This window comes from Chroicocephalus ridibundus, chromosome 3 (genome assembly GCF_963924245.1).
Source record: "Chroicocephalus ridibundus chromosome 3, bChrRid1.1, whole genome shotgun sequence".
Lineage (NCBI taxonomy): Eukaryota > Metazoa > Chordata > Aves > Charadriiformes > Laridae > Chroicocephalus > Chroicocephalus ridibundus.
Window position 1 is genome coordinate 68459167 of NC_086286.1, and position 22054 is coordinate 68481220.

The 22054-nt window shown below is 36.3% G+C and overlaps 1 protein-coding gene across 17 annotated transcripts in view; it reads left to right on the forward strand.

The window, feature by feature from the left end:
• EPB41L2 (erythrocyte membrane protein band 4.1 like 2) overlaps positions 1-22054 on the forward strand; it is a 121815-nt gene that overhangs the window by 39761 nt on the left and 60000 nt on the right. For all 17 annotated transcript variants that reach the window (XR_010070346.1, XM_063329599.1, XM_063329615.1 and 14 more), the window contains 2 exons: positions 6105-6589; positions 7957-8166. Coding sequence is in view for 16 of the 17 variants with exons in the window: in XM_063329599.1 (XP_063185669.1) it covers positions 6119-6589; positions 7957-8166 (681 nt within the window). In the remaining variant the exon portion in view is untranslated. The remainder of the gene's footprint in view (positions 1-6104; positions 6590-7956; positions 8167-22054) is intronic.

A 22054-nucleotide genomic window follows, 5' to 3' on the forward strand; every position in this document is an offset into this window, starting at 1 on the left:
AGAAGGAACAGATTCATGTTATCTCTGGATATGGTCTAGATAGCACTGAGGGCCCTGAAGGATGTATATTTGCTTAAATGTAATCTCAGAGAAATTTTGATGTGGGCATCACAGCGTGGCTACATGTAGCATGTGAAAGGTATTTATGCTCTGATTTTGTTGAAAGTTTTGGGGTTGTTTTTTTATGATGAGCTTTACATGTTGTATGGGTGCTGTTATACAAATGATGCAGTTCTCAGTGCATTTCATTTAGTTCTGGAAACAACACTTCTTAATATTATTTTCTATGTTTAATAAAACACTTTTAGGCTGCTACCTAGTGTCAGGAGATAAATTTTGACAAAATAGTGTTTAAAGAATTCTCACTTGTTTTCCTGTGTAGTAGTATTATCTTTCCTTTCTGGAGAGTTGTTTCCCTTCAACTGAATTATCCTTTAAAAGTTATCCTTTTAAGTTGTATATGGATTGCAGTAACCAAGTTAATTCACCAGACAAAGTAAAGATGGCCTGCAGCAGGTGGTTTATGAAGAGTTGGGAGCACTTGAGTGGTAGGGAATAGATACATGCTGTTGTACTGCTTTAATGGGACAAAGATTTTGAAAAATAGTTGCATTCCTGGATTCTATTTTGACTTTATGAAGAATTGAGGTAATCTCCCTAGAGCTGCTTTACAGAAATTTGTCAGCATAGTAGAATATTTTCACAATAAAACTATCTAGGCTACAGATACTCACTTCACAATTTTAGACAGAAATAGCTTTCTCTGGCTTGTTTCATTTGCTGTCTGTGTCCTTGATTTCTTCAGTGATCTTCAGAATTACTCTAGTATTCATCTTTCACTGTTGTTTCAGGTGTATCTTTTTAAGTTCATACCATCCTATGTAGGGACTTGTCAGTGTTTTTCCGGTGAGTCCTGTGTATTGCAAGGCATGATGACACATTTGTAGTAATTTTCTAGCACTACAAAAATTAGTTCTAGAGACTTGAGGATATTTCTATATTTATATAAGGACAAAAATGTCTTCCTAGTAATGCGGGTAGGCTACTGTATTTGGGAGGGAAGCATTGTATGCTTGCAAATATTCAGCTGTATGATGGCATGGATGTAAACCCAAAGGCTAAAAAAAACCCCTGTTATTTTGAATGGTGACTTCACTATCTAGGTAAAAAGATGCTTATGAGTATAGTTGCCATTAACTCTGGGACTGCTAGCCATTGTGATGTGCCTGGAATATCTACTGGATTTCACAAACACAGGATCCTTTGGGAAGACACCATTTTGTGCCATTTCTGCTCTTGGAGATAAGCATAGAGGCTGTGCGAATATGTGTATATACGTAGACACGCACCTGTTCATGAAAGCATGTAGCTTAAATTTTTATTGTCATAGAGTAGTAATTCACTGTCCGGCTCTGAAGTTACATTTATTAAAATATGTTAATACTGATATGAAAAGATTTCAATTACTTGTCGAGACTTGGGAACTAAACTTGAAATTGGAATAGTGTTGCCGTTTCAAGTTTGACCTTTGAAATGTGCTACTGATTTTTAGAACTATTATGGCACCATCTGCTGACCAATGTACAGACTGACAGTGACAGTTTGCTCACCTGGTTCCCTCCTTGCAAGTAAGCTTCAGTTTAGGAGGCAGAAGAGGCAGAATCATAAGGAGAAAGGGTGATTTTTAGTTGACTTATGTTTGGCATAAATATTTTTAGCAGGAGATACTATCACAATGGCAAAAGCCTGAATCATAACACAGCTTTCGTTGTCTAGTCACCTGGATTATTGCATAAGACTCTTCCATGAACTGTGAGGCTTTAAAAGAAATAATCTTGGGGTTTTTTTGGTTATATGTGGTATGGGATTGTTCTTGGTATTTTGTTTATCAATGTGCTACCTTCTAAGTCTACAAAGAAGAGCCGTGACAGCCTGAGATCAGTTCAGGCCCCAGCTCTGGTGGTCTTGTCACAGTGTGGGAAACTGATGAACAGGCTTTTGCCCCGTGGCTACTGTTGAGACCCCCAAAAAAAAGCAGGGTCTGCAGTGTGTCTCCTCTTCAGCCTCTGTGGTTAACCTTGATTTTTGTGCACAGTGATTGTCAGGGAAGGAGCAAACCAAAACAGTCCTCCTGGTCACATTCAGTGTGTAAATAATTAGGTTTGGTTTAAATTGCTAGAGATCATCTTAATTGTTTGAAAATAGGTGATTAGATTTCATGCATACAAAAGATTTTTTCCTGTGGGTTCTCTGATGTAACTTTTTAAAACATTTTCAGTAGTGTGCTAAACTGTTGATCTTTGACTTTAATCTCATCTATTTTTTTAAGGAATGTGCTTAAAAATTAACTTAATCCAAATTATTAAATTCAATAGTCAAAGTACATCTGTTTGTATGTATTATATACAGTCCTCTGTGTGTATAAATACAGAGAAGGATGCAAGTTCCTATGAGAGCACTGAGGCTTTTTTGAGTTGATGCTTGACTGCCAATCAATATTTTATTGGAAGCCATACAATGTAAATGTGGGTTGATGTAACTAAGACAATTTTAGGGATGTTTTTGCTTCCTTAAGGATTTCAAAATTTGAAAACTGTATTCTTTAGTTGTTAATTTATTTCTTTGGATTCAGAGAGCTCCATATCTTTGCAATTGCAGTAATCCACCTAAATAATGACTAAAAGGTGAAATTGGGTTTACCTTTGCTTTGTCTGCTAATTGAAGGCATGCAAGTTATATTGGCACCTTCAGCAAAATGATGTAGCACGGTGGTGTGCTGCACAGAACCGTGTGGTGCCATGAGTTTTCTCCTGTTACATACTGACGATAAAACACAAGTCTTAAAGTATATTTGTCAGTACATTCAGCCTGATTTGAAGTATAAAGTGTTGTACTCTACAGAAAATAAGCGAGTTATACTTTTGAAAAGTCTTCTGGGGGTAGTACCAAGTTCCTCAGATATTACCTAGTGATTAAACCAGACCCTTTTACGCTCTGTAAAATTTGAATGACTGTTTCAGCTAGGATTTTACTTCCTTTATGGCTTTTATGTCAACAAATTTTATGTATTGAGACCAGCAAGCATATTGTTTGTAAATGATCTGTCCTAACCCACTGGAAATGGAGAGCAGTCTTCTGTGCTTCAAATCAATAATATGACAAGAAGTAAAAACCATTCTTTAAAACAAAACAAAAACCGTCTGAAATAAGTAGTGGAAGTATGCATGACACTCTTTCAGGTTTTCATACATATTTTTCAGATGTTCTTTGCTCTCTTTCTGTTCTTTTATGTATACCCCATGTGAGCACTAATATTTGGAAGTGCAAGTGTATTATTAGTTATTTTTTGTGAAGATAATGATTTTTAAAAGGAATTATTAATAATATGGTGATCCAGAAAATTCCACGACTTGCGCAGACACCCATGTTGGCTTTTAGTACACTGAGTTGTAAATTATTTCAGTAGAAGCAGGAAGGTTTTTTTGGGTTGTGGTTTGTTGTGTTTGTTTTTTTTCTTCTATGACGTGATGGTTTGATATGTTTATCAAGTTCTCTAGAATTTTTTTAGCTACTTTCCGGGAAGAAATTGGTTCTTTCCGAAAGAGATGCATGAGAAAAAGATGACCACTGTCTCTGCTAATAATTAAACCTCCATTTTTGACTTTATTAAGCAGAGTGGATCACTGTTCTCCAATCAGTAGGAGTTCGGATTTTTCTCTCAGGGAAAGCTGATTTTGGTTTTACTTCTACATTATTATTATTATTATTAAGATTGATTAGGAAAGAACAGCAGCAATTCTGTGTAAGATACAAAGGTGATAGCGAAATGTAATTTGTCTAGTAGCACCTTTAAAAAAGGCATACTTTAAATTGGCATACTAATATGTGGCTGGAAGTAGCAAATTCTTTAATCTTAAGAGCTAGTCAAATGGAAACCTGCCTTTCAGAGGCCTGTTACCTCTGAGATAAATAATACTTACATAAATATTAATACTCTATCACAATAAACTTTTAGGAGTATTAAAATTTGAAGGGCTTTATAGAAAGTGAAGGAAATAGTTAGGTAACTAATATTTAAGCTTGAAATGTGTTCAGAAGTCTCTAGTATAACAGTAAAGATACAAAATTTTCTTTTAATTTCCCCATTGGTGAATGTTTTGGTTTAGATAGTGAAGTTTAAGGTAGTGAACACAGAAACACCTGCTTTTGGTCTCAGGATGCCTTCTTAATATGAATTTGCCTGTAGGTGGTTCAAGGCTCCTATGTCTAAGCTTCTTACTAAGATAACTGTCAAGTTTGTTTCCTTTGGCTCAGTATTGTCCATCTCTTGCTAGAAGGGCTTCTCTCTTGTGTATTTGGGCATTTATAAGTTTCCTTATTTTCCTTTTTTTTTTTTCTTCTTTTTGTCCTTGGGAATTGCTTAGTTTCACTATTTCTGACTACTTAAGAATGTGCTTTGGAAACTTAGAGGCAACGTGCTGCTGCTGCCTTGTGATCTAAACTAGCTTCCAGTTGGTTTCAAGTGCCGTTTGAGGTGGTGTGCAAGTTAACTGCAAGGCAGAATAGATTACCTTCTCCTTCACTCTTTTTTTGGGCAGGGGTAGGGGCAGCGGCTGTTGAGTTCAGCCTCCTGACTAATGGCGGGCATTGATGGCAATCAATTTTAATCGAGAGGGCCCAGTGTTTTAAAGTTATACATGTGATTGTAACTAATCTGCTAACCTTCGGGGCAGACAAACAGACCATCAGTTTAAAACTAATTGTTTGAAGAAGGCTGTAAATAAATATCAGTGACTTCTAATGGGATCTAACCATTTAAACTTTGTTGGACCCCAGTGTCCTTATTTTGGTTGGCTCACTTCAATAAATTATTATAAACTAATATTCAACTAAATATTAGTTATGTTACACTTTCAAAGTAATGCAGCAAAATCCAGTGCCACACAGCTAACAAAATTTGTTTATTCTAGTTAATCTTTTTTGACGAAACAGCAAATAATGTTAAAAGATTATTATCGCATATCCTGTTGGTATAGTATTATGATTTTTCTTTAATTTCACTGAAGGAAGAACATGCAGAAGTGGTGAGAGTGTAAGACTTATGTATGATTCTATGTTGATCAGTATAAACTCATGACTAAGAAACCAATCTTACTTTAAAAGAAAAAAGTACACTTCCTAGCATTATGAGCAATTTCAACAGTCTCACTGACTTACAATTTCTAATTCTTTTTATACTCGGTGTCATGCTCGTTATCCTTTTTTCCTATTTTTTTGGTAAGCTTGCTCTTTCATTTTCCTCATCTCCACCCCTGGTTCACTGTGGACTAAGATAAGGGAATTGTGAAAATACACCTTTAACTTTAAAGGGAACAGATTTGTCTATAAACTAATACTTAAATACTAAAGCTGTGACTTCCCGTCTAAAATCGATGTCTGCTTCTGGTACTGTCAACTGTAAGCCTACTGGTTGCTTCTTTGCTGAAAAGGTATGGATGATAAGGAGTATGGAAGAGTTATTTAAGGTCTAAGAGTATAGATATTTTAACTGAGCTCTTTCAAGGCAAGAATTGCTTTTCCTAATGTAAAGAGGAACAACTAGAAGCATGCACTCTTTCTTGATTTAAAAAAGACTTCCAATGTAAAACTTGTGTTACGTTGATAAGTGTCACTGAATAGTAGGAGGGTTGTATCTACCAGTTTAACTAGAGAAGGTGGATGCTTTTTTGAAATTTGAGCTTCTGGGTCAGCCAAGGAGTCCAGTAGAAAGAGAACTGAAATAATTTTGGCTGATAACATTAGGAGTAGCTTATAATAGAAAAATGCATTTCAGTGAGCACACTCACATTTTTAGCAAGGAGAAGGGAACTATTGGTAGATGTATCTCTCTAGAGTAGTGTTTTCGAAAATCTTTACCTTCAAGCACTAAGTTTTAGCTTACTGGTTTTACTTGGAGCTGAGAATTTGAAAAGAAGTATGTCTTTAACCCCGCTAAGTTTAATTAGGAACTTTTGTAGATTATTACTACAAATTACTGCAAATAATGTGTCAGTAAAAGTAGTAATGCTACTTAACAAAACTATTTTCGTTGTTGCTGTTTTTAGTGTAAGTTCTGACAATGACAACTGAAGTTGGCTCAGAGACTGAAGTAAAGAAAGATTCTGAGCAGCTGGGACCAGACAAAGCCAAGGACAAGCCTGAAGAAGCATCAGAGACATCAGTAGATCAAAAGTCCAGGGAAACATCCTCTGAAGAAGCTCAAGATTCTTCCTCTGTCCCAGCACCAACTAGCCAAAGCAGTCCAAGTAGCCAGAAGAAGGAAAAAGCTTCACCTGAAAGCAAGGGTATTTCTCGTTTCCTTCCCCCCTGGCTTAAGAAACAAAAATCATATACCTTGGCTGAGCCCAAAGATGAGACCAAGAAAAGGACCACAGGGGAAGAACAAGTAGTTGAAGAAAGTGAAGGCCAGACATCAGAGGGGGTGGCTCAGCCAAAAAAGAGTTTAGAAGAAGCAGCGGCTGAAAATCAGCATAATGTTAAAGCAAACGACAAGGAAGAAAAACACTCCGTTAGTAGTGCTGAAACACAGGTATGTGTGGGAAGGCTAATGGGGGCTTTGGAATAATTTTAATGAGACATGATTCATGTTGTATGTAATTCATGTAAGGCTTTGTTAGGATTGTATTGGGGCGGGGGGGGGGATGGCCAAATAACAGCACTGACCTTTTGTGCAGTTGGGTTGATAGAGTTATGAGTAACATAGCTGGTTTTAAAGGCCCCTACTCTGTGGCAGACCATTTTTTACTTCAACTGTTCTAGATGTCTAATTTTAGTGTAACCTCGCACTTTGTCATAGTTCAAAGTAACATTGAACTGTATTGTTGTAGTAGAGGATAAGAGCGAGGATAAGAGGAGAAGCTTCTTAAGTCAACTTTGTCTCTGAAGCCATTGGATTGCAGGAATCACCTCCCCAGTGATTTAAACATGAGAAGTAACAAATGGATTATCTTTGAGTCCTTATAATATCAATTTTTGTTACCCTTTACCTAGAAACCGTGCTTGTGGTCACTGTCCTTAGTGATTCATTCTGGGAGGTTGGTGCTGAGTTCCAAGCCAAATTGCAGTGCTCCAGAGTCTGTTTGAAAAGTTGCATGTCAGTTCTGGACACTTGGAACCTCGTGTTCTAGGGTGGCAAAGATGATTAAGGGCATAGAGTATCTTTCATATGAGGAGGGGCTGAGAGAGCTTGTAGTGTTCAGCCTGGAGAAGAGAAGGGTCAAGGGGGATCTTACAACATGTATAAATACCTGAAGGGAGGGAAGGAAAAGGACCCAGACTATTCTTAGTGGTATGCAGTTAAACAACAAAAGGCAATGGGTACAAATTAAGAATATGAAATTCAATCTCAAATTACAAAAAAAATCTTTTTTTTTTTTTTTATTGTGGTGGTGGGGCAAACATGGGAACAGATTGCCCAGAGAGGTTGTGGAGTGTCTATCTGTGAAGATACTCAAAACCCAACTGGGATGCGACCCTAGGGGCATTGGACTATGATCTCAAGAGGTCCCTTGAACCTCAACCATTCTGTGATTCTGTATAGCTTCACTTTCATAAACACTACTTTTTAGTTTTGTATAATTCCTGGAGCTTCATGTTAAACTTGTTTCTGTTAGGAAAAAAGGCCAATAAAACATTCTTTTTTTTTAAAAAAAAAAAAAAGCTAATTTCAAGGAAAGGAAAAAAAAAAAAAAGACACCTTCTGTAGTTTGAGAGCAAGAATATCTGGTCCCCAAAGGAAGACCTTAATGGTTACACTGCCTATTGCGCTTCCAGTATGTATGTAACTTTTATGAAAGTTTGATGTCTTATTTTATTAGTAGCTTATAAAAGAAATGAACGAGTTAAAAATATCCATCTTCCTGAATTTCAATCATTGTTTAACTGTATTTTATATAGCCTGCCAAAGATGGTAAAGAAACAGAAGTAGAGAAAGTTGCAGAGGAAAAGGAAGAAAAACAAGAAGAAAAAGAAAAAAGAGAGACAAAAGAAGTGCAGACAGTTGAAATTAAAACAGAAATCATTCCTCAGAAGTCTCCCAAGAAAAGTAAAACTGTGCAGTGTAAAGTGATGCTTCTGGATGGCACGGAATACAGCTGTGACTTGGAGGTAAGGCATCAAATCTCTATATAAAGAGCTCTTTTTTCTATAGAGAAAAAGAAAATTTGTTTTCATTGCACCAAGAGTTTAACAAATACATTTTTGTATATCCAGTGATCTCATTACAATGTTACACTCGTATCACTATCATTAAGGGCCAGTTAACATTTCATTTTAAAACTCCATCTTTAAGACCTCATCAGTTTATTCTTAAAAATGCATTCTAAGGTACACTAACAAATAAGATAAAATGCAATGTACAGATCCTTTCAATGGTGGTAGTCTGACAGCTCAAACTTGATTTTTTTTTTTTTGTTTTGTTTTTTTGGCAAAAGATTAAGGTTTTCCTGAAAATAGTGTCACATGTACTAATAAAGTTGTCTTGAGTTCATTAGTTTGTTTATTTTTTGTAAAGTTAACTCAGCTGGAGAACTAAAGTTTAAAAAATAAGTTTACTTCCAAGAAAAATTTTGTTACAGGTATAAAATACATATTTGTATTTAAAGTTATGTTCTAGCTCCAAATTTTCATGGCTGCATGGATTGCTTGTTTACAACTGTAAATCACTGGGTTGGATATGGTGTATATTTATCTGTTAAATCTAAATTAAAAATCACTAAATGAAATAGGGATTGTGAGCTGAATGGAGAATGGCTTCTTGGTTTTTATGGCTTTAATATCCTTTGAATTTATCTATAATATATATATATATATGCACACACACACTTTCAGTCTGATAATAATGTCCAGGTTCTAAGTCAAATAGTAGTTGTTTAATATTTTAGATCAAGATTAAATTATGAAACATGTAATTACATGAAAGGAGGAAAAAAGTTGCACTCCAGATCTTACTTCAGTTAAATAATCTTTGGTTTGATTTATTATGAGAATTTTTATAAGTAAGGCAGTAAATCGATCTTACCAGCAGATTACTTCAGGGTAGTATTCTCCCAGAAGATGCCAGTCTCTTCAGTACAAAGGTGTGAGAGGCTGTTCTCTATTGGAAAGTTCAATTCTAATCAGTCTTGCCAGTGGGAGATGCAACACCGACTACTACAAACTGCACGCCTTGTTCAGGTACCCTTTCTGAAGGGTCAGGAATTGTTTTAACAATTATGAAACTCCCTATTTCATAGTGGATTGATGGATACCCCAGAAATAAGCTTTGTTTAATACCGGGATATGGTGCCCCCTTGGAAAGAAGACACAGTGTTCCTTGTAGGACAGTTTATATTTGGGAACCATACTTCCAGTCACTAAATTGTAAGACATGTGAAAATTTGCTGAATTCTATTTTGTAATTCCAATAAACTTTGCAAACGCTTGAAAACCATGTTCATAAAAGGGTTTAGCTTTGTATCTCCAAGTTTGTGTAGGTGATATTTTCAAAATTCTTCCAGCTAGTAGTGACAAAGGTAGATTCAAATAATGAGGCTTGGTTCCCTTGCACAGCTGCATCTGAATCCTAAAAAACCCTCTGCTCTTCAGCAGTTGCTTCTGTAGGAAAAGAACTCTAGGCTGTTCTTGCATTCAGTTATTTGTAAGCTTCTGGGAGAAAGAGGAATCCAGTGAATTAAACAACTGGTGACGTCTGTTTGGCTTTCTGATGCTTCACTTCTGCTTGTTGCTTCAAGTCATAGTCATTTCTCTTTGTGGAATTTGTCTCATTGCTGTTTGTTCTAGTGATGCAAGATGGCTGTAAGATGGTGAGATGTTTCTATGGCCATGTAAGCTGCTGGCTTAGAGTGTCATCATTTTCATTTGTGGGTTCAGTAAGCTAAAGATGTGACCAAGCAACACGATACGATTCAGCATGTTCTGCAAAATGGTACCTGATAAAACACCCACAGCAAGCAGACTTTTAAGTGAGCATTAGAAGCACAATGTGTTGGTGGTTATGTGGAGAATTAATATTTGTTACAGAGGTGATGGATTTCCTCATTAAAGTCAACTCCTCCTTTATGTTTCTGTTTTACGCGTTGTACTAGAATATCCATTTGTTAGGAATGGGGGAAAAACAGTTGTTTCGGACTACACTTGTGAATGTAGTTGTTACATTTTGTGTGATGTTTAAACTAACTGATAAGCTGTGCTGTCTGGACTGAATATCTGAGTTACAAAGAGTGGTTAAAATTTGTACCTTTTCTAAAACCAGACAGCTAGATACATCTTTCAGATTCATCAAAGGTCAAAACAGTGGTGATGATATGACATTTCCTAGAGCCAGCTGATTCCTTGAAAATATTCCCATTTTTGCCTAATGCAAATTGTTAAATTTTTGACTACATAGTAGTGGTAGTGCAGGCTTCTGATTGAAGCCTTTTATCTTCTCTTGTGCTGTTCCATTTTTCCAGTGTCTGTCAGTCAGTCCCTACACTGTTTGATTGTGGATTTCATTAGGCTTCTGAGTAGTTTAATTGCTTATTGCGTACAAGTCCTTTTGTGTACTGTAATATAATACTGGACGGACACTGCTCACCTGTCCTTTGAGATCTTGAGAAACTAATAGAGAAGAGTAAAAAAAGCCACCTGGTTTTTAAGACTTTCAGAAGTTTTATCACAACTTAAGTCTTATTTCATGCATTAGTACAGCTTTCTTCAAACGTGTTCTGAAGTAAAACTCTTCCTATCAGTTAAGAAATTCTTATTTGTTGTTCATCAATATGAAATACTCCTAGGGAATGTTTTGCTGCAGTTTGCTGGAATTTTTAAAGGTTTGTTTTATAGTTGTTAATAATACAAGCTTTCTGAAGCCTCCATTTGTTGAGTAGTTCCTATTCTTGATGTTAAAACCAAACCATTCCAATGTATGGTTCTTAAAGTACAGTATTTTAGCCCAACAGCCCTGTCAAATGTAGACCACTTCACTGTAAATTAAGTCAATTGTAAAAAGCAATAATGAAGCCTTCGTTCATGTTAATTAAGACAACTTATTTTTTATGCTGTGTTTACAGAAGAAAAAAAATTATCAGAATAAACAAAACATGAATATGAAAAATATACAACAGAATAATTGCTCTCCAGAAGATGCTGTATAGACAGTCTAAATTTGCAGGAATTTTGTCACCTAAAAGTTCTTGAAAAGTATTTTTATTGGTAAAATCTTATCAATATATATGGAGAGATATGTAGAGAATATATATATATATATAGAGAGAGAGAGAGAGAGAAAAAATATATATATGTATATAAATAAAAATTGACATAGTGTAGTAACCTTGGAGTTCTTTTTAAATTTTTCACATAAATCATAACATAAATCAAGATGTTTAAATCTGAATGGTATCTCTGTATTAATTGAAGGCTTTATGAATTTTATCTTCCTGGGCTTTTTCCCTATCCAAAATGCAACCCAAATGAAGTTGTGGCTTACTGCACATTAGAAAAGATACCACTTTGCATTTGCAACTAAAAGATTCTGTTTTGAGTCTGTCATGATTCAGTTAAGTTGGTTGGCAAGAAATATGTTTTCTGATTATTTGTAATAAATAAGAGTTTCCTGTAAGAAGAGGAGCAAAAATTAATTAAGGAGGGGGACAAAGTGGTATAGAAACAATCTGGTTTGTATGGTCGTTTCGATCACTTATACAACATGAACAGTGCTGACTGCAATTTTATAAATGAATTCATGTTCTTAAATATATGTAGACTCTTATGTGCTACAACTGTATCAAAATATTGATCATCTCAGAAAGCTGCTTCAACTGGTAACTGAAACTTCATTTTGTGCTCTCTGCAGTTTCTGATACTGACTTTTCTTTAGTCTTCCTTTAATATTTAGTGTTTGGGTAAATATTGGTTTATTTCCGCTTTACGAAGTAACAGAAATGATACAAGATTTTAAAAGCAAATAAACAAAACCTCTGCTGCAGTCTAAGCACAAAGTTTAAAGCCCAGTTTACCTTTGTGGACTTTCTAGTAAATCAGGCTTTAGTTTGGAGGAATTTCCGTGGTTGAGACGTTCTTGATGCCTCTTCCAGTTTTGACTATGCTCTGTAGACCAACTTCGTTATATTTTATTTCCATTAGACATACTTCTTTAAATATATATACTTGCTAATAAGAAAATAAAACTGAAAAATAGCTTGGTTTTATTACTGTTATTTTACAGACAGCTTTTGGTAGAACGCTGTCTTTTTCTAATTGCCATCTTAAGCCTTCATGATAAATCAGTAATAAAATCCAGGCTAAAACAGAAGAGACCCCCCTAAATAGTGTATGAGTTATAATCACATTCCCTTTATCTTGTAGAACTACATCGATTTGTACTCATAAAACTTAAAAGGAGCATGAAAGAAAACAAAACATGACCCAGCAACTTGTTCTCTGTTAAATTTTGTCATTGTTCAGCCTTATTGCAGGTGTGTTTATATAAGACAATAGCTGGGAAAGAGCATAAAAGGAGATGCAGCAGCTTCAGTGTCAGCGTGCAGATCAATGCTGCTGTTAGCATAAGTGGGGTAGGATTCTCAGTGGTAACTAAATACTGAAACTTTTGTGGTGAATTAGTTGATACAGCACTGTACAATTAATTTATAACAGTGGTGTAATCGTAATGTAAGAGGACTTGATAGTTGAGTTCAGATATAATATACCTTAAATTCACTAGAATCTTAATAGATAATCTTGAAGAGGATAGTAATGCCTTCTTTAAAAAAAAAAAAAAAGGTAGTGATGCCAAATTCTTAGTCCATAAGCTGTTTTAGTAAGAAAAATGTTACTTTTCCAGCTTGATCATCTTCTTATCAGTAAATAGTTAATGGTAAAAGCCTGAAGATACAATTTGGAAATTAATGGAAAAAAGGAGGGTCAGGTTAGGGAAAACTGAAAGTAGAGATACAAGTCCCATGGGGCCTTATGGGATGCACCGATAAGTGCTGAGTGAGCTGGATGTTGTTACTGCAAGGCCATTTTTTTTTTTTGTCATCTATAAAAAGTCCCAGCAGTCAGGGGAGGTTCCTGGGATCTGGGGAGAAAAACAAAACAAATGTCATTCCTATTTTCAAGAAGGAAGATATGGGAAATGTCAGGCTGATCCGCCTTGCCTCAGTCCTTGGGAAGGTTGTGGTGCAAATAATAATCCTTTCCAAACTTCTTCAGGACTAAAAGGTGTTTGGAAGTAGTCAGCATGGAATTACAAAGGGGAAACCATACCTTCTACAACGTGGTGACTGTCCCTGTGGATGAGGGGTGAGCTGTAGATACAATCTCAGCTTTAGCAAGGCTTTTGACACTTTCCCATGATTGTTCTAGACAAACAGATGACATGGGCTAGGTAAATGGACAGTGAGGTGGACCGGGAACTGGCTCAACTGCTGGGTTCAAAAGATTGTGATCTGCAGCCTGAAGTCCAGCTGGAGGCTGGTCATTAATGCTGTACTGAAGGTATTGATACCAAGGCAATTAATGAACTGGATGATGACACAAAGTGCATCATCAGCAAGTTTGTAGATTATGATAAAAGTGGGAAGAGTGGCTGATGTATCAGAGGGACCTGGACAGGCTGGAGAAACAGGCAGAATCTTACGAAGTTCCACAAAGAGAAATACGAAGTCCTGCACCTGGGCAGGAACAACCCCCTGTACCAGCACAGGCTGGACTGATTGGCTGGAAAGCAGCTCTGCAGGGAAAGAATGGGGAGGGCTGATGGGGGGGTGTGTGTGTCCTAATGAATGAGGTGGCCATGGGCCAGCAATGGGCCCTTGCAGCAAAGGAGGCCAACACCTTCCTGGCCTACAGTAGGAAGAATGTTGACAGCGGGTCGAGGGAGATGGTCCTTCTTCTCTGCTCAGTACCTGGAGTGCTGTCCAGCGCAAGAGAGACTCGGACACACCAGAGAGAGTCCGGCAAAGGACCGCAGCATTGATTAAAGGCTTTAAGCATCTGATGTACAAGGAGAGGACTAACAGAGGCGGAACTGTTCAGCCTGGAGAGGAGGAGGCTCAGGGAGGTTTTAGCTCTGTGTACAAATACCTGGCTGGGGGATGAGTAAAAAAGATGGAGCGAGGCTCTTCTCAGTAGTGCCCAATGATGGAATGAGGAGAAACGAGAACAAACTGAAATACAGGGAATTCCATTTGAACATGAATGTGAGGGTTTATCAATTGAGAGTGATGAAACACCAGAACAGATTTCCTAGACAGGTTGTGGAGTCACCACCCTTTGAAATATTCAAAATCTTGACCAGCCTGTTGTGAGCAGCGGTGTTAGACTAGATGACCTCCAGAGGTCCCTTCAAACCTCAACTAATGTACATAATTATAGCTATATGTCACCACTGTAGGAATATAATTTAGGAATTACTCTAAACATGTTAGTTCTGTTAATAATTTAATTTAGACTATTTAACGCATATTAGACACATACCCTGTCAGTTCAGAACTGATGATAGCATGAATGGTATTAATATACAATTATTATTAAAGAAATAAAACCAATGGCATCGCTGTAAATCCATGAAATTGACTGTTAATGTAACAATCACAGTGCCTATATGCAAACTGCCTCCAGAAACATTGCGCTGATCACTGCTTGACGCTACCATCTTGACGTGTGGCAAGGAGCTATCTAACGTGCTAGCTCAGTAACCCTTCTTCCCATACGTAGTCTTGGTGAATTAAAGCTCTGTTATGTTGGAGAGATAGCACCTGCTACCTGTTGTGGTATGGCATATCATTGAGGTGAAATGATGATTCTGACTTAGGCACTTTGTTAAAATATTAATCCTCATGCCAGCAATATTTATCTGTGCTCTACAATTTTCACTTTAAAAAGATACTTCTGAAATTATATGGAGTTTACTGGAAAGGTGCTGTTGTTAAAAAAGTGCAAATGGAGAAACAGCATAATTCAGTACAAAATGTTTTTCGTATTTTGAAGTTAAGAGTATGAAAGTAAACTCTTTTTTTTTTCTTTTGAAAACCTACGAAGACATAAAAAAGTAGTAGTTTTGCATGTGGTCCTTTTGGGAAGATGGTCACTTCTCACTTTTTCACTTGCACGAAAAAGCAGTTCCATAAAATCTTATCCGTTTATCACTGTTGTCCAAGTGTCTGTTTTTCTCTAGCTTTTTTGAAGTAAGACAATACATCTCTAAATAATGAAGAACTTCCTTAGGCTTTTTCCACACTTGTACAATTGGACGGCTGCACTTTGAGACTTTATACTGTCTGGGAGTAGAGATGAGTTCAGGCATAATATCCCTATACAGCTTCTAAAATAGCAGCTCATTGAATTCCGTGATCGAGGCCAATTGTTTAGTCTGACATCTATCTCTTTATTTCCCTCTATTTTCCTTCATTTTAAAAATCAATCTTAGTATAGATGCAAGTGCTACCTGTCTTCCTGTGTCTCAGTCCTGACAGGTTTTTTTTTTTTTACTTTAATTTCCATTCTTTTTTCTGTCCATCTTGTTTTTCTTTTTTCCTGAAAGAACAGAATATCCACTGAAAATAGTCGGTGTGCTTAGGAAGAAATGCAATTTCAGTAGACCAGAAACTGCTCTCTAAGCTGCTATCCATGTGGTAGTTAGATTTCTGTCCTGTTTATATTTCCTTTTGCTTTGTGAGCTTAATTTAGTTCTAGACACATTCGTGGCTACGTTTCTTCAGCTCCAGTGCATTAAAACACTTCAACATACTTAATTTTTTATAACATGGCTTTTGAATTTTGAATATTAAAAGAACTAAACCCTGTTTCATAGAACATACAAAAAAAAGAGTTCTTTGCCCCACTCTGCCCTTCCTCCCCCCCCCCCCACCAGTTGAAGCTGGTTTTGTTCTTTATTTTGCACAGTGATGTGTTTAGTACAAATTAGATGAGATTAATTTCTCAAACAAAGCTGACTGGATATAGAAAGAATTCTTTCAAACTTAAAAAAAATATATTTCAATTCTATAAGATGCTAGTGAGCTTTCACAGAATATATAAAATAATTGTATTGGAAAAGAGGTTACAGTTTTTGGTTAAGGTTAACAAAAGAAGTTCATCAGGAATTAGTTTTTAAAAGTGTATTATCTTTGAGATACAAACTAAGCAGCAAAAGCTGTATAGAGGTTGGTCTGGACCAGGCTCTCCATGCTTCACTAAACATGTTTAGAAATTTAGCGTTTATCAAGTGATAATTGGATATCATAACTTGCTGAAAGTTGAGTTCAGCTATATTCTGAAATGCATGAATTCTGTAACACGAAGCTGAGATAAGTAGAAGGATTAATTTAAGTAAATACGTGAAGTCTGTAATTGTGCTATGACTGAAGCCAGTTTCTTTATGTTGAGATACCTGTTTTGTGTCCTGGTTACCACAGATTAGTTTTTATACGAATAATCCTGATATTGCTCAAGGATCTTCTTGTGTTGTCAGGTGAGAGCTGTGTGATGACATGTGTGGCATTGTCTCTGTTTTTAATTGAGGGAGTGAGGGAAATTAATTTCCAAGGCAAGATTGAGAAAATTATAATCTTTAGCAAATGCTGTTGGTTACGTGAAGCAGGCTTACTGTTTTGAGTGAAAGGTACTGTACTCATATCTAATCCTTCATGTGTTTTCATGACCAAACTCAAATTGTTACCATTTTATCCTTCAGTGCCTCTCAGCCTCTTAAGTGTTCTGCAGCATCTGTGTTCAAAAACATAAAAAATGGTATTTAATTATGTGTATTATCAACATAGTTCTGCTCAAAGAGGGAAGAGTTAAGTGTTTTCGAGAATATCCTTCCCTTAACACAGTTTCTACTGTTTTTCAGAAGTTGCAGTATAGCTAAATGTTGTGCTCGTGTGGACACAAGTTGCTGCAAGGTTCACTCTGTGTTCTTGATCTGTTTAATTAAATTGGCCTTCCAAAATAATTATTTGGCATTTGAAATACCAGGTTACTTAAGCTGTCTCAGTTTCTTTGTCTGTAATTCTTTAGTGCAGCCAGTGGCCATTTAATTCACTTGAAAAAGTTTTACTTTCCTGTCTTGATTTTTGTTTCTTACAAAGATGTCAACATGAGAGTCCTTGGGGAAAAAAGAAAAGTTAAGGATATGGTTTTTTTAAAGCCCTATTATCCCACTGAATAGCTTGTCCATTCATGCATTTTTCTGGTGTATTTGAATGGACAAGATCATAGCTTTTCTTTACAAGTGCTAATTTATTTTGGAACCATGAGAAAAGTGAGAGATAAGCTGTTCCCAAAGGTCATCTGAGGAAAAGCTATGTTCTTAGCTTAATGATGGGCATTGTTTGTCCTATGTCATCCTCTGGTGGGGGGGCGGAAAGTTGTATTTTAGACTTTGTTTTCTTTGCAAACCTTACCTTTTCTTTCCAAACTTTACCTTTTTTTTTTTTTTTTTCTTCCCCCACGCCGCCCCCCCCCAAGACAAGCAATAGTGGTCACTCATATTCTTTGATGAAATATAGTTACCAGATTAAAGCTTATGCATTTTACCAGGTCTGTGGCGCGCTCTGATTTCTACATAGCCCTCTTCAGAGTCGTCTTCTCTGGAAATATTCAAAACCTACCTGGACATGTTCCTGTGCAAGCTGCTCTAGGTGAACCTGCTTTGGCAGGGAGGTTGGACTAGGTGATCTCCAAAGGTCCCTTCCAACCTCTAACATTCTGTGGTTCTTTCTTCTGTTATTTTATACATGTTATCTGAGTTCCTTTCTTCTCTATGCACCTGGTGAGTCTGGAAGAAGTAGTAATGGGACTCTGAAGAGGGCACATAATAGATGTAATAAGGGGAAGAGGGTGGAAAACAAATTTCCTGCCAACTTCAGGTTCAGTTTACACACAAAACTACTCCAGTTCTTTTTTTTGTGGTACTAGAAGCTGTTGAAAGTCGTCTGAATACATTCCACGTCCTTTTTTAAGATTTCTGTTACAGAGTTTCTTGATAACATCACTTGGAGAGAGCAGTGAAGAAGCCCAGGAACAGTTTGGAGGTTCTGTCTTTGGCCTGTTGCATCTTGGGAGGGCTCTATCATGATTAGCTGTGTTGTGTTCTATGTGAGCCTACCTTATGTCTCTGGCTACCCAACCTTCTTAAAGTGGCTGGTGTTACTTACTCCAACTGTCTGGATTATTACCTATAAATAATGATGAATTGCAAAAGTTTTCCTTCAGAGACGATGTTTGATATTGAAGTGTTTGACATTCTGCATGATTGAGACTGACCCGCATTTGAGTTATTTTTCTTTGAGTAATTCTTGTTTTATGCACGGAATATTGAATTATATGCAGCAGAAATGGTATTTCTGCGTGGTTGCCACTGCTTGCACATGGCATCATAGGTAGTCATTTCTGAGAAGGTGACAGATTTTCACTGAAGAAAAAGCTGTCTGCTACTCTATCCACAGAATCAGAAAGAAGTTGCCTCTTTTTTTTTTTTTTTTTTGAATGGCCTTATTTAGCTGCCTTAGGGTAAGATTTCTGCACTTTAATATTAATAAGCACAACCATCTTTTAACAAACAGTAATGTTAAGTTTGTGGAGAAAACATAGGTTTTTTGCAGATGGCTCACATGAGTCTTTTTTCCCAAGCATCTTCGTCCCCCACCCCAGCACAATTAGTCAGGTTGACTTTGAAGGGCTGGAATAAGAGGCGTACAATTTGCTGAGCTGAAAATGCAGTGTGTCTGTGGCACTAACCAGTAGGCAGGGACAGTAAGTAGGTTGTGGTGTCTTGCTAGCTCTTCTATGATTGTTTTTTTGATTGTTTTTTTGATTGTTTTTTTGATTCTTCTTTGTTTTTTTTTTTCGTTTGTTTTGTTTTTGTAGCTAAGCAACAGTTGTGAAAATGTTCTGGGATTTGGTTTGACCATGGAGTTTCACAAGTGCGTTGTGAAATACTAATCTAAAACTTATTCCTGTTTATACAGGAAAAATTGGAGTGTTCTAGGGCTTCTTATCCCTATGCCCTTGTAAGCAAGGGTTAATGCTACATTATCATCAACTGGAAAGGGCACGGGTAGAGGTAGGTTTTGCATAAGGGAATCGTATATCATGTCACTCTACCTTCCCCCCCCCCCCTTTCCTGGAATCTTCAGAAAGGAGTTGAATTTGGGGAGCAAATATTTATAAGGAACTCTGATGAATCTATGTACTATCAATAATAAAAACAACCAAACAGCACAAATTGCAATGCAATTACAAACTTAGTTATATCAGTACAAAATTTGCATGGATATGCACTTTGTTCTAATTGGAATTATTTTAGTTTATTTTGAATGGATTAGGTATATGTGCAAACTTACCCTGTATTATATGAGTAAAATTGGGATTTATTACAATTTAAAGTCTAGTTAAAATCAAATTCACGTAACTTCTGCATAGCAAGACATTTTCTTGGAATCTATATTAAGTCAAAGCACTTTCTGGAAAAAAGTGTATTTATATGTGACATGCAGAATGCATTGAGAGATATTTCAGAGTAAACAGAAATTGGTTTCTGAAAGCAAATTCCCGTGTATGTCATCTTCTTGACGTGTTGTGTCATTTGTTGTTGCGTGCCGCAGACTAGAAACTGATAGGAGATGCTCAGTTAGGGGGAAAAAATAGCTTTAACATATTAAAATAAAATGCTTATATATGAAATTTGTTAGTGGGGAACAGAAAGCAGTTCACTTATGGTGAATGTTTTTACTGTGATATAGAGACATCTTTGCAAGTGACTGTAATTTGATGCTGTTCTTTCATAGTTCAGAATTTGTCATCAAGTGCTGCTGTAGGAGTATAGGTACATTTGTACCCTTCTTCTTTCTTTACCACTTGTTTTGTATATTCATAATTGCTTTAAGTTCTATTTCTCAGCCACCTAGTGTTGTTTGACAACGGAATTATTTCTTCTGGCTTGTTTTTGCATGTCTTTCCTGTTGCCCAGGGCATGCCTGACATGGTTGATGTTTGGCTTCCAACATAAAGCACATCTCAGATATTTCCCTTTTTTGAGAGTTACTTTGTAAATTAATTTATCACCTCTGAGAGTAATCTGTTCATTCTTTTGCCCTTAGAACTCTTTATTTTGCCTTAATAGGTCTCTTCTGACTGGTGTGAACTTGCCAGTTTGAACTCTAAGTCAATAATTCTTTCTACAGAACTGTTTAAACAGGTATTTCATCTTCTTTTGTGATGATTTCCTTCATTTTTTTTCTCATCTATCTTTGTAGTTTTATTACTTTGCTTTTGTAGATGCAAATTTGAAGGACCTGGTTTAGAGTCTTTTTCATGAGTATAGCTTCTCCAGCTATGCTTGCCTGAATGTCAGTGTAGATACAACATTTAAGGTACTCCACTATTGCCCCAAAAAGTTCATAACCTGTCAGCATAATGAAGTTAAGCCTTGTACCAGGTGAAACCTACTCCTCAGTTCATTGTAATTTGAAATTCTTACTGTAGTGTTTCATGGTATTTGATTATACCCCTGCCTTCCGAAATGAACTGCAGTCAATTCTGTTGTCAGCATCTCTACACTGGTGTCTTGGATAGTTCATAAAGTATGTCTGTGGTCTGTAAATGATTACTTTGTATCTCGGCTACTTGTTCTAAGGAATTAAAAACTTTAAGTGGGAGTAATGTTATGAACTTTGATACCAGCCACTCTTCAAACTTGCTTTATTTTGGTTTTTGGGAACCTGTAAAGTTTCATAAGGAAGCAAAATAACCTCCATTGAAATGTTATATTTAAGCCCTTTTCATCTAAAATGTATACAGTAACTTAAGTCCACAGGTTCCATTTAACAAAATAGATTGATTTTCTGCATTCAGTAGCATTAAAGTAAAAATGTCCAAAGCTTTTTATCTCTAGGAAACTTCTGAAATATATTATGAAATAATTTTGTATGGAAATAGTATACTAAAGAAGATGTTACGTGTAGACAGTATGTGCATACCTAGAGAGCATGAACAGTTAATTAAATTAATTTATTTTAACATTAAAACTACTGTAACACCTAGAGATAACGTCCATGTAGCCTCACACTCCTCAGAGTAACGCGTGAATGCCTGGAGAGGAGGAAAGAGGAAGAAACTCGTTTGAATAGTTCTGGAGGAGCATGACTTAAAACAACTTTCACGGGCTGTGAACTGTTAGAAACTTTGGATTACCTTTTATTACTTTCTTTAAAGGGAGTTCAGTTCACTTACAGGGATAACAGCATGTAAGTGTATCAGAGAGACTTGTCAAAGTATGTGACAATGAAAGACACTGAGTAGTATTTGCCAAAAATTGTAAATGACTGAATCTTTTTGCTTACTTGAAATGACAGAACCGTATTAAAGGATAAAATAACTTAGCTTCATTCAATAATGTAATACTGGTGAGACGTAATGGCAGTTGAGTTTTAATAGCTTGAGTGAGCAGGTGTTGGAATGTTTGAGATTTAATTTCTAGAAGCAATTTTAAATTTTTTTTTTTTTATCACTGCGAATGACATAATTTTAACCTGCTCCCTTCCTGATAATTGACATCTCTAGGAGCAGGTGCAAGTTATCTGTCTTTTAGGGTGATGTACATATGCCTCTTGCTTTCATGAGGGGGGAAAAAATCAACTTGCCTTTTTTTTCCCCCCTCTTATTCTGTGGTTTCTTAGGTAGTTGAGAGGAAATTCCGTCATTAAATTTAAAATCTTCACTAAAGACTTGTTCAGATTTTCTGCTTTGTATATGATCTAAGTTTTAGTAGAGGGATAACACAGTTTAAACCAATAAAAAGAAGTCCTAACTGCATAATGATTACTAGTTAGAAGCCAATGAAGATCCTATTGAGTTTGTTTACTGCAGTTAGTGTTCTAATTAAATATTTATAACAAAAAGCATTTAAAAGATGCCAGCACTGACTGTATTTTATGCACGTATGAACAAGTGAAATATATTGGAGTTGACATAGGTTCTATGGTTACTTTCAGTTTGGTAATAC